The sequence below is a fragment of the Rhinatrema bivittatum genome, chromosome 6, assembly GCF_901001135.1.
Source record: "Rhinatrema bivittatum chromosome 6, aRhiBiv1.1, whole genome shotgun sequence".
In the NCBI taxonomy this organism is placed as follows: domain Eukaryota; kingdom Metazoa; phylum Chordata; class Amphibia; order Gymnophiona; family Rhinatrematidae; genus Rhinatrema; species Rhinatrema bivittatum.
In genome coordinates this window covers 221,079,674-221,092,517 of record NC_042620.1, presented here as the reverse complement: position 1 = coordinate 221,092,517, position 12,844 = coordinate 221,079,674, and the positions used below count along the sequence as shown (strand labels likewise).

At 36.9% G+C, this 12,844-nt stretch overlaps 1 protein-coding gene across 1 annotated transcript in view; it reads left to right on the top strand.

Moving 5' to 3' along the window:
* CHM (CHM Rab escort protein) overlaps positions 1-10,203 on the top strand; it is a 343,986-nt gene extending 333,783 nt beyond the window's left edge. The window contains exons 14-15 of the mRNA XM_029606587.1: positions 3,334-3,503; positions 4,323-10,203. Of these exons, the coding sequence (XP_029462447.1) occupies positions 3,334-3,503; positions 4,323-4,604 (452 nt within the window). The 3' untranslated portion in view covers positions 4,605-10,203. The remainder of the gene's footprint in view (positions 1-3,333; positions 3,504-4,322) is intronic.
* Positions 10,204-12,844: the final 2,641 nt, after the last annotated feature.

Genomic DNA, 12,844 nt, shown 5'->3' with positions numbered 1-12,844 from the left:
AAATAATGAGCCAGAACAGGGGTTTAAAGGAGAATTAGAAATGTTCTGTTTTTGAATAATATTAATAATGGTTGATTCTGATACTGGCATGAAGTCAGACCAGTTAACAGCAGCGAAAGGAGGTTTGAAAATGGGATGAGGTAAATGAAGAAATTCTTTGGAAATGGTGTCAACCTTAGATTTGAAATATGTAGCGGTTTTATTACACATATTAGAACCATCAATAATAGCATTTGATGTATTTAATGTACTGAGAGATTTTACAATGTTAAACAATGTACTAGGATTACCCTTTGCATCTGCAATTTTCTTGGCAAAGTATGTTCTCTTGGCTTTATTAATTTCTCTATTGTATTGTCTTAGGTTCGATAGTAAGCATTTTTAGTGTCGGGGATTTTTTACGATGCCATTGGCGTTCTTTAGCTCTAAGTAAGGTTTTATTTCTCCTCTAGCGAGTACAAAAATAATTATTTTTTAAATATAAAGGAAGCACTTATTGATGCTTGCTGTTTCTGCTCTGGACAGAACCCTTTGATCATGAGAGTGGGCAATAATTATGTTTTTGCATTTCAGCATGAAAATATGGACCATGTGTATATCATTAATTTTTAGTATATTGTTGGAAGAAGTACTCTAAAATGGTTGAATTGTTTATTGACACTGTATTATCCAATATGGTATGCAATATTCTGCATGAAGTACAATGGTTTTATTTTATATTTAAAACAAAAAAAAATCTAATTGGTTTAATCCTATAATAATTTCACCAGTTGGCAAGAGCATGCTGCTGTATTCTGAATGTGAAATTGTCTGTTTTCTCACTAAATAAATATTAACTTTTTCCTAAAGGTATGCAAGCAAAGAAAAAAAAATATTTGGTCTAGCAAACAGGGCAAATAGGAATTTGATTTCAATTATAAAATATAGTTAGTATCCATTTACTGCCAAAGTACAATACAATTTCTAATTATGTATAGCAATATAGTTTCATGTTGGAATGCTTTTTAGAAAGATTTAGAATGTGAATAGTTTTCTGAGTTGAGGACGAAGGGCATATTTTTGAGTAATTAAATTAGCTGTGCAACTTGGGAATAAGAATTCAGAAAATGAAAATCTTTAGATGCTGATCTTCTCACAGGTCACTGGTTAATTTGAAGATGGAAGATGACTGTTTAGTTGGTCAACAAGCACAATTTTAAATCTGATTTGCCAGTATGCATGGCATTTACAGGATTAAAGTTTAGAATCCCATCACTTAGCCAAAAACAGTAGAGACCTAATGTGTTAGTAAAACTTTAAACCCAGTAACCCCCATTATCAGTTTATTAGAGAAAAGCTACACAAGAGTATTATAGTGGTGACTTTGAGACAGTGAAGTCAGCTAATCAAAAAATAATGGTGGTGTGTGATGTCTAGGAAGAAAGCAATTCTCCAATGTTACATAATGCAAATGCATTAGAATATAAAAATATTAAAGTGCAAATTATGGTCATAAACTGCTGAATTCATAGACAGTGTATATTAGCCATCACTGTTTAACCTTATGTACCTGGTACTACATTACTTTCTGCAGGAAATAATCGATTGACAATCCCACCACTGTGTCCAGTGATGCAGTCTACTTGTAACTGTATGTTTTTATATGCTGTCCTATGTTATGGAACAGTTTCCCTATAGATATACATTAAAAAAAAAAAGACATTAAGGATTTCAGGAAAAAATGCTATTTTCTAACGAAGCATTTTCATGAAGCTTGCTAATTAATATTGTGTAATGTTTTAAATGATAAAATATTTTAAACTGTAATCCACCTTGAACAAATATTTGGGGATGTGGAATATGTCAGGATAAAGAATTTTTTTTAGCACAAGCATTAAAAGCATCTTGCTCACTTTTACCAACAGGTATAAAGCAGCAGTAGCCAATTAGAGTTTGTTACATTGGAAATATAAAACAAATGAAAAATCTGTCTAGAAATGTTATGATAGGAAAACGTTTACAATAAGTACACTTTATTTCCTGTCACAAAATCATGTGATACTGTCAGTGCTATAATTTCATGCCAGTAGGTACATTTGTAAGGTACTATGGAGTATGTGCACTAAAGCTTAGCTTCAGGACTGAATTTAGGATTTGGGCACCCATAAGCAGAATTGAATAGTAGGGGGGAGTAGAAGACTTTGAGTTCAGATAGTGGGTGAAGTCCCTCTCCAGAGTGTCGTAGCAGCACCCCTTTGAAGTGGACTACTGGAACAGTTCCTCCTTGGCACAGTTGTACTCCTGTTGGCCTGGGTATTTGACACCCTAGGCAATTGCCTATGCCTAAATCCAGGCATGCGTAGCTTGCACACTAAAGCCTTTTTAGCATACACAAAAAATAGCATGGAATGCATTAACAGCTTAGCATTCATGGTAAACTATTTCCGCAATATATTTGTGAGACTGTGTTAAAATTAGCTCATAATAGTATTTAAATAAGGAAATGTCATATGGAAATTAGGCTTTAGCATGTATGCATGAAAAAGTGGCATGTTGTCCTCCATGCACTATTTTGTGCATGTCTACAAAGATCTAAAATCGAACATCTGCTTTGGAGCAGGTATTAAATATTTAACACGCAAGCTAAGGCTGAAAAGGTCCAGCTATCTGGAGGCTTTGTTCTGCTAGTATTTTCCCTGTAAATGTGTTGTTAAATTTCAGGGAGTTAAATCTGTTTCTTTGATCCCTCTCAATTAAATGTTTTTCTTAATGATAGATGCAGAGAGGATACTGCGCCTCTAACATCCAGCTAAAAATCTCTGACTTCTATTTATTTATTTATTTTTAAGATTCCTTTCCTTGGCATTTGTTTTTGGGTTTTTTTCATTTTGATTATATTTCCTCTCAATTTCTATTGGATCTCCTCCCTCTTGTGGTCTGACAGAGTACTTTGAGATCTCATATTTTCTTTATACTTTTTTTTTCCTTATGTGATCTGATCTCTAATGTACTATTTTTTGTCAAGTTGGCTTAACTCGTTAATATTTAAAAATGATAAATAGAGTTAAAAAAAAAAAAAAAAAAGGTCCAGCTACATCTCTAAATCTAACCGGCCCAAAGTGAAAGAGCCAGTTAGCTTGGAGAACTTCATTTCCTCAGTCCTATCCTACAACCTCCAAATGTCCTCATCAAGGCTGGTTCCCCTTCCCCCAGTCAAAACCAGCCCCCCCATCCCTCTGAACTGCATCGTGGGGGTCAAGGATTGAATGTACAGACTACTTTAATGTGCCTTTTATTGCATAGGCTCCTATACCATTGAATAACTAATTAAAACTTCTTTTTTTTTCTATTCAGAGTCTGAGGAAGGAAAAGAACTGGAAAAGCCAAGAGTACTGTGGGCTTTGTATTTCAATATGAGAAACTCGACAGGAATAGACAGGGTTTCCTATGAAGGTTTACCTTCTAATGTGTATGTCTGCTCTGGGCCAGATCCTCATTTAAGAAATGAGCATGCAGTTAAGCAGGTGAGCGAAAGAGAGATTCTGGCTGCTCTTACTTTCCAGGAGTTGCTGTTAATAATGGGGCCTGCCGGAGGTGTTCAGTTGTGTTTTAGGAAACTGTAGCCTACTTCCCTTGGTTCACAAGAGACTGCTGTAGTTATTTTATTATTTAAATATTTGTATCCTGCTCAATTCGTAAACTCTTGGCAGTTAACTTAGGCTCGTATATTGAAGGGAATGTGAAAGAAAACGAGGAAGATACAGGGAGCACATACAAGGTTGTTTCAATCATTTAGAATGGAGGAAAAGCAAGGAAACAAGCTTGGCAGAAAATGTTTCATCCAATAAATCAAGAAATAAGTGAAGGAATCCAGCTTCTCCTTGACTGTTAGAGATGTTTGTTTTATTTAAACATTTTATTTATGCAAATGTATTTGTAATCCACATTTTTTCAGCTTATGCTGTTCAAGATGTTGGTTTTGTAACTTTTTGCCCAGGAGCTCCCTTGTGCTGCTTTAGGCTTCCAACTCAATCGTAATTGACTCCTCTTGGAACTAGGATGCCATGAGCCTTTGTTGATAGCCATATGGGTTTCCCCCCTTCTTTAACCCTCTTCTCCCTGATGTCACCCAGCTATTACAGAAATAGTCCTTGACCAGAGGCCACAGATCATAGCTGTCTCCAGAGCCCAGCATGCATCACTCTTTTCAAAGTACTTAATGACAAATTGTCACCTTAATTAAACTGTTAGTGAACACCTGCTGTTGAATAAGTTCAATATGAGGTTTATAGAAAGTCTTTAAAATTATTTTCTAAGGTAATTATGTGTGTTTTTCTGAATAGGCAGAGTCCATTTTTAGTCAGCTGTATCCAAAAGAGGAATTCTGCCCGCCTGCTCCCAACCCGGAAGATATTGTCTTTGATGGTGAGGACACTCAGTCACAGGACACTGGGTTCAATAGTTCCTCTGAGATGAAAGCAGAGACAGCTGCTGAAGAAGAAAGTACAGGGGAATGTGGCGACGGCGCAGGGGAGTGCGGCGACGGCGCAGACGGTGCAGGGGAGTGCGGCGACGGTGCAGGGGAGTGTGGCGACGGCGCAGCTGGAGACACTACCACTGAATAGTGTGAGAACAAAAGTAAAGACCAAACCTGCAAACTCCTGAGTCCATACAGTAACACTGTAATGCCAATAGAACAATTAGAAAACTAAAGAAAAGACCGGCTTCCAGTCCTTGTCTTTATACTAAAGTCTCTGTGGAAACTTTGTGAGTTGCCATTTTGCAGTGGATGACTGTCTGCTTTCCCAGCATTCCCTCTACCTACGTTTCAGGTCCTTGTGTTCTCTGTGAGGCAGTTGTCTATTTCCTGTGTATTTTCCAGATCAGAAAACAGAAGGATTATGGACTTAGTTAATTTTAATAAAAAGTCATTTTGTGGTACGCGCCTGCAGGGCCCCTGGTTAGCAATTCACAGTGTAAGGGAGGGCGATTGGGTTGCAGCTGCCTTTCCTGTTCCTCAGGCTCTCTGAGACTTGGGAGTAGCTGAGGTATACTACAGAAATCTCTCGGAGAGGCATGAGCTGAGCCCTCCCTTAATGGTAACACTGCCAGTGGCTAATGAACATTATTGGGAGGTGCATCCTGCTGTCAAGGCACAAAAGCTCACTGTAGTTCTTTACCTACACTGGGAGGAGGGTGCCTTGTTTCATACCTTCATGTAGAGCGCTGACTATGACAAGGCTTAAGGAGAGAGGCCTTCCACTCAGGTTATTGTGAACCTCTTTTCTTCCTCCTTGCTGCCTGGGGAATTCTTATATTTTGTTGCTGATTTCTGCAACTTGGATTTAAAAGAAAGCATGATTAGTAATCACGCTATAATTAAAATAACATTGAAAACCTATGTTAAACAGCTTAAAAATCTGCCTTGATGTTTTATCACTGAGCCATTGATGCCTAAACATACAGTATTGAATACTATAATTCCTTAAGCTTAGTGTCCTATTTAAAGCTGCTGTACCTTCTAAACAACTTGACTTAATAACATGACTTGCTGACAGTTTAGAAGCATAGAAACAGAATGTGACGGTAGATAAAGGACCGTAAAGTCCATCCAGTTTCCTTTTTGTGTGTTGTCTTAAGCCCCCAAGTTCATTGCCCTTCATTCCTATGTAGCTAAGGATTCTCTGTATTTATCCCATGCGTTACTGAATTATTTTAGTAATCCTCACCACCACTGGGAGGCTGTTGCCTTCTGTCCGCCACTCATTCTGTGAAGCAGAGTTTTGTCAAACTGCTTCTGCGTTCTATTCCCCTTTGAGCCTCATCTTGTGACCTTTTGTTCCAGAGGGGTTCCTTGTTACTGAAAAAAGGCTTGCTTCTTGGACACGATTTAGACTTTTCAGGTACATGGACAACTAGTGCTCAAGTGACATGACAGTGCACTCAGGGCTTCAATTAACCTGAGCGTGAAGGTTCTAGAAATAATTATATGGCAGTAACCAGCTTCCAAAAAAATAAGATATTTTCATTTATTTTTTTTTAAAGTTTATTTTGAAGAACGAGAAGGGGGTTTTTTTGTATGTATGTGTGGGTTTTTTTTTTGTAAATTTGATGTTCTTGACCTTCAAACATTAAATAGAACTGGTCTCCAGCTGGCCTGAGTTTGTCCTATGCGTTCCTAGTCCTTCTGCACGCTTTTCTCTCTAAATCTAAAATTATGGCTGATGTTTGTTCTCTAACGTGTAAATTGTTTCCCTCTAGAAACAGGGAGCTGCTGAGCGTTTCTTCTGCCAAACCTGTTAACCCCTTTTTATTACAATGTTAAGAATGACAACACCTGCCTGCCAGTTATGTATTTTTATTTTCTTGTTCAAACATCTACCCTTCCCTGTGCCGTTATTAACACCTTTGAATAATAATGCTTTGTATCTCTCTTACAATCCCTTATTCAACTGAGGTTTGTTTCATAGGCTCAGAATGGGGGAAAAGTCCTTTTCAAATAAGGCCCAGTTAACTCTCTAATGCTAGCTGAGTTGTCTGGAAGTTTGATTTCACTGTAAATTTGAGCTCCGTTCATCTTCCTGATGCTCCTCTGTAATGAAGGTTCTTATGTCATATTATTACTCATTCGGTTTCATGCGAGTGTTTATACTGTATATGCCCCACTGGTATCATGAGGTACATTTTCAAAAGCTTAGACAGGATCTGCATGCATACAATAAGGAGTTACACATGCACATTGGCTGATTGCACTTAAGTGCATTTTCAGTAGGGGATGCGCTACCATTTGTTTCATTTAGTGAGTGGTAATTTTTTAGTGGACACGAAACTGAATTAGCACGCACAGAAAAGATTTAGTGCACACTAAAATTAAAATGAAATAAAAACAAAATGAAACAAATGAAAATTTTTCAGTTGCACACCACTGGTTTTCAGCTTCCTAAAATTACTTGTGTACTTTAATAATATGCACAAATGTGGCTGCGTTAAAAACAAAAAAAAAACCCCAGCATTGTATGGCATGTATTAGATGTACTTTTTCAAAAGGTACACACACAGAAGGCATGCTGCGAATGCACCTAACTTAATACCCACATATTTCAATCCTAAATGCATGCATGTATATTTAGCTTCCTGATAATCTGATTTTCAGTTCAAACTTTGTGTTTGAAACTCGGCTTGTTTTGTGTAGGCCTAATTAAAAGTATATGCACATCTTTGCAGTTAGACACCGTTTTGAAAATCTATTCCTATGTTGCCATGCGGGCTACTGGACTAGATATTTTAGCAAGTAAAACTGAATTAATTAAATAAGAAAACAGTTAAAAATTCTGTGGAACAATTAAAAGATTGAGGAAAATATCTCTGGTCTATGTGAATGATTGTTTACACTCTATATGGGATGAATAACTATTTGATGATTAACTTTCCAAAGTAGGACTCCATTACTCTCCCTGACCTGTCTGTTGATATTGACTTGACATTTTATTTTTTTTTAAATGTCTCTTTTTATTAAGGTATTTCATATTCTTGAATGAAAGGCTATAATGGAGAATAGAAGCAAGACAGGTAATTTTGGTCTTGATATGTATGTTTCTAAAATTATTAAAATCAGTTTGAAAGTTTCTGATATGAGTTTGTCTGTAGTAGCTCCTGCTATAGCCACTTTGGTAGCAGAAATGATACTTTGATCTGACAAGGAAGCCACTGTGAAAGTTTGTTTTTGGGAAAAAATATAAAAAAAATTCTTAACCTTCAATGTGAGAATGTTTCCAGATATAGCACATTTTACACGGGATCATGGGAAGAAATTTATCTTTCAGGGCTGAAGCTTCAAATATTGGAACTATTTTCCCTTTTTTTGCTCAGCAAAATGTTGTTAATCATAAAAATGTTATTTATATGTATTTTGATCCTGAGCAGCTTAAAACATGTCTTCCTTACCACAATGAGGAATCCTGCATGATGGATTGATTATTCATCTGAGTCATAGAGGTTAAGAATGACAAATTGTTAAATTTATGTACAGTTTATTTTGTTAAGAAACTGTGATTTTCTGTTCTAATGTACTTGCTTTTGGTTTATATGTATTGTTATCTTGCTCTTATATTATGGACTTGTGGAACTAGTAATCAAATGTTTTTACTTGAGAAAACAGATTGAATATTGTCCCTACTCCCAGCCCAGTGTGGGTAAAAATACATGGTGTGTGTACTTTTATCAGTGTGAAAAGAGGATGGGGGTCAGGTTGGGGGGAGTGAAGAGACACATACATGCTCTGCATCTGCTTTGGTATAAAATACACACACGTTCATTATTGCATCCACTTAGGCAAGCATACGTTTTTTGAGGGTTTTCTTATTTTGTATATTACTTACTTATTCTTAGTCTTGTCTTGTTTCTGAAAGTAAGTATTGTTTATCTTTTATTGTATTTAAATTGTCCATTAATAAAAAATAAATTAGAAAATATCCTACATATATATATATATAAGAGGATGCACATACAAAGGCAAGTAAGTAATATTTTTGAGACTTGTGAATCTCTGTTGTTGTCTCTTTAGTTGACCTAAAGCAAATCTTTGTTTCAGTGTATTGGAGCATTTTGAGTAATATAAATGTTGCTTTTTCCTTTTCCTTTTGAAGGTGATAATATATATACGTTTATGGCCAGCTGGATGTGTTATGATTGTGGCATATTTGGTTGCTTTATATTCTTAGTATATTAATGCTAATTGATATTCTGTGTGTCTTGTTATGAATGTTCATGTGGTCACCTATACTATTAAAATATCAGAAACTTATGAACTGAAAGCCATTATATCCACGTTCTGTGAAATCTTGTGGGGAAAATAATTTTGTTTGTGTTGTATAGGTGACCTTGGGTATAGCTGTGCCAGTTTTGACATATGAAGTCATTACTGGGTCATGAGACTAAAATATCAATGTTTTATATGAGGGTGTGTGTGTACGTATATACAGTAAAAAAAACAACAAAAAACGTTATCTGGGACTCAGCCAACCAGAAAGCTCAACTAACTGGCATCTAGCCATGGGCTTTTTTTTCTTTTTTTACTCCTGCCAAGAAGGTTTAAACAGAATGCTAATTGACATTAGGGGAGCACAGTAGTTTTCTTTCCCCTCCTCCTTTTCCTTGCAGCCTACAGCAGGAAGCAGGGGGCTTTCTGATGACCAGGATATTTGATTAATCTGCATGGACCATTTCCTATGCTGGACGTTTACTGTATACACGCATGTTCATATACACATAGTTAGGGAAATTACATATCCATTAGATGACGTTTTTTGTTCCCTTATAAATGAGGTGAAGGAATTGACATCTATAGTTGAACAATTTTTGCATGTAGTTATGCATAATCTTTAAACTTAGCAAACAGTTAAGATACTTATAGTAACACATGTCAACAGATAAGGACCAGTTGGTCCATCCAGTTTGCATACTGTACTCCAGGGATCTCAGTTTATGGATTTCTCCTTACCCCCTCTAGCCACTAAAATCCCTTTAGTTTGTCCCATAAAAATATAGTTTTGTTTCATTCTCTCACATCTGTAGGGATTGTGTGAACTATATAAAACTAACAGGAAGAAACCATGACTGGTTTGAACAGGAATATATGCAACCAGCCCTATAGTTCTCAAGGCTGCTTATAGGAGGTAATTTTCAAAAGTTATGCATGTAAAAGTAGCATATATTGTAGCAATTTTCTAAAGTACATTTATGCTTGTGAAAGCTTTTTTGAAAATTCAGCCTATACAGTGAATTTTCAAAGGAGTTACGCTCATAAAGGTATCAATTTTAAAAAGCCCATTTACGCACACAGTCCATTTACATGTATAAACGTTTGAAAATTTCCTACATAGTGTGCAAAAAAAAATTTTATAGTTCAACTTAGAATGAAAAAATAGCTGTTGACAACAGAATCCATATATAATTCAAATTTATCTAATTTGTATAGCTTCTAAAAATATATTTGGATAAGTGTCAAATGTATATGCAATACCATATGAATGTATTTTCATGTTTACACATTGGTATTTCTGCCTGGATGTATTGTGATTTTCATAGTATATTTCAAGGTCAGTGTTTGCTGTAAAAAGTTACACAAGATCTGGACAGCAGAGCTTAATGAAATGTTCATATTGTATTTTGTAAGACCTTATATCCTGCAAGCTTTATTTTTACAATAAAACTATATATATCAACCCACTGACTTCACAGTCTACTCATATTCACTGTTGTGGTTTATGATGTGTGAATTCTTTGATACAGTTGCAGACGTAATAAAAATTGCATACCTATTTCCTCTGTTAGTTTTGGGCATAAGGGACCTTAGATTGCAATTTAAAAAATCAATTTTAAACTGTAAAATTATCGGCCTATATTCAGCTAAATTTGAAGGTTTTCAAAACAATCATGGAACAGTACATTTTCACAGGACCATGCTAAATATTACCTTCACTTGGCCAAACATTGTTCTTTCAATATGAGAAACATTTAGAGGTCAAATATCTCTAGATATAGACCATTTGTATGCCCCAGGAAGCATGCAGAATTAAACCATATTGCTATTGCCAAAGAATTTGAAAGACAAATTGGCCCCTAGATTCATCAAAATGTGTTAATGCCCGCAATAAGAAGAAGGGGGCGGTTTAGGGAAATTTTAGAATTACCGCACCATGCGATAACATACAGCTTCACATTGGTAGTATCGCATGGTGCGGTAAACTTATCACACCCCACAATAATTCCTATTTTCACATCTTACGCTGAGAGAGAGAGAGCGCGCCTATCTATAAGGCCTTCATATTTATATCTCTATAGGAGGGCCATCTAATAGCTTGACGTGAGGTGTTGGTTTAGGGGCCAGTTTCTCATGTAGAGTGAGACGTACAAACAGCACAGTACACCTATGTGAAGATTTGACATCATTTCGAGTGAGGAAAGTCTCACAGAGATGACATTTCTACTATGTTCTCTCATCCTAGCTTGATGGACTCTATAACAGGGTACCATCAAGCTAGGAGAAGATAACATAGCCATGTGCTAGCATTATTATCGCATGCGTTATGTGTTTGACACAATCTTCTTTTGGTAAATCCATTCTCCCTCCAATCCTAAAACTTGCTGGATTCTAGGTACTTTATTACGTTTTTTTTCAATAAATGTTCCTTACATTGAGGTAAGATTAACCAACCTGTAGTTTTCAACTTTCTCTCTGTCAGTTTTATGAAGGGAGGGGGAGAGAGAAGCATCTACTCTTCTGCAGTCCCATGGAACAGCTTCCATCTCCAAAGATGAGATCCTTTAATGAACTCATTGGAATCTCTCTGAGCTTCCGCAATGTCCCAGGATGTATCACATCCAGGTTCTAATAGCTTTGTCCATTTTCAGTTTTTCTAGTGCCATACAAACATTCTGTCAATAGTATGGTATCTACCAAACTAATATATATATTACTGTCAGCAATCCGTGGTCCTTCTCCAGTCCCTTCTTCATTGAACTGAACAAAAGTATTTCATTTCAGTGTTTTCCTTCTTACCCACGATGTAGGCCATTTTTATTTCTGTTTTAACAATACCAGCTCTACATTTCCTCCTTTCACTAACAGATGAAAAAAGTCTCACCTTGCTTTAACATTTTAGCTATCCTTTCTTCCTCTTTTGCCTTTTCTGTCCTAACTATCTTCCTTGCTGCTTTTGGCTTTACCAGATATTCTTCCCTATGTTCTTTGTTTTGAAATCTTGTGTATTTTTTGAATACTGATCGTTGTGCCTTTAATTTTCAGCCACCTCTTTGAAAAATTATTATTCTTTTTCCTCTCTTGCTTTTACTTTCCTAACATGAAGATTTTGTTGGCCTTGTTATAGCTCCTTTTAGTTTAGCCCAATATGCTAGCCTTCTAGCCTTTCCTTAAGGGTTTCCCCCATTTTAACAATGTTGTGGACTTGAAGTTTTGCAAGTCTGACAGGGCTTCTTTAAGATAATCATTCATTTTCATAGTCTATCCTCATGAAATTTAGGACTCTTATAGTATAGTTTGCTACTCATCCATTCTTTACATTGAACCACACAGTATGATGGTCACTGGATGATCCCCTTTCAATACCAGTTTGTGTCAATGTGGGACACGAGCGGCAATCCCTTGCCTGAGGCACAAATCTAGACTGACTCCAACATTTTCAAAACACTTTATCTTTTTTACAGCTTCAACCAAACAAACATTAGTAGACCATGTCATTTCAGAACAGTATACCCTCAATGCTCATAACTTGCAGCTTCACTCAGTACTCACAGCTTACTTTACAGCTCAGTGTTTGGACAGCATTATTCTTCAGGAGCTGCCTTCCTCCTGGAGACCTGGGCCTGGTCTGATTTAAACCACCTGGATCCCAACTCTTATTCCTTCCCTGCTGGGCCCTGCCCATAGAGCTCTCTCTCTTTAGAGGAATTAAGGTGGACCAGACATCTAGTATGGTCCTGCACAGGTTTAAGGAAGAAAATAGGGGAGCTGCATCATATACCCCCCTCAGCTTGGACCCATTGGTCCGAATGTATTCACGCCCCCTGCATCCCATCCATGGAAGTGTGTCACATCCCCACCCCCTGTTATCTAGCCTCCTGCCAGTTAGGCTTGGTGTTCTAGGGTTATGCTCACTCCCACCTACCAGGGTTACCTCAGACTGCACTACAGTATGGCAGAAAGTTGTGGACTGGCTGTGGGGCCCTCCAGTGTTTGTTTCCTTTGTATCCTCTGTTGTTGCTTCCCAACGACTGGTGCCTCCTCTTCAACATTCCTCTCAGCAGCTCTCTGGCCACTTGCCCATGCCAGTCTCTGGCTCCTCTC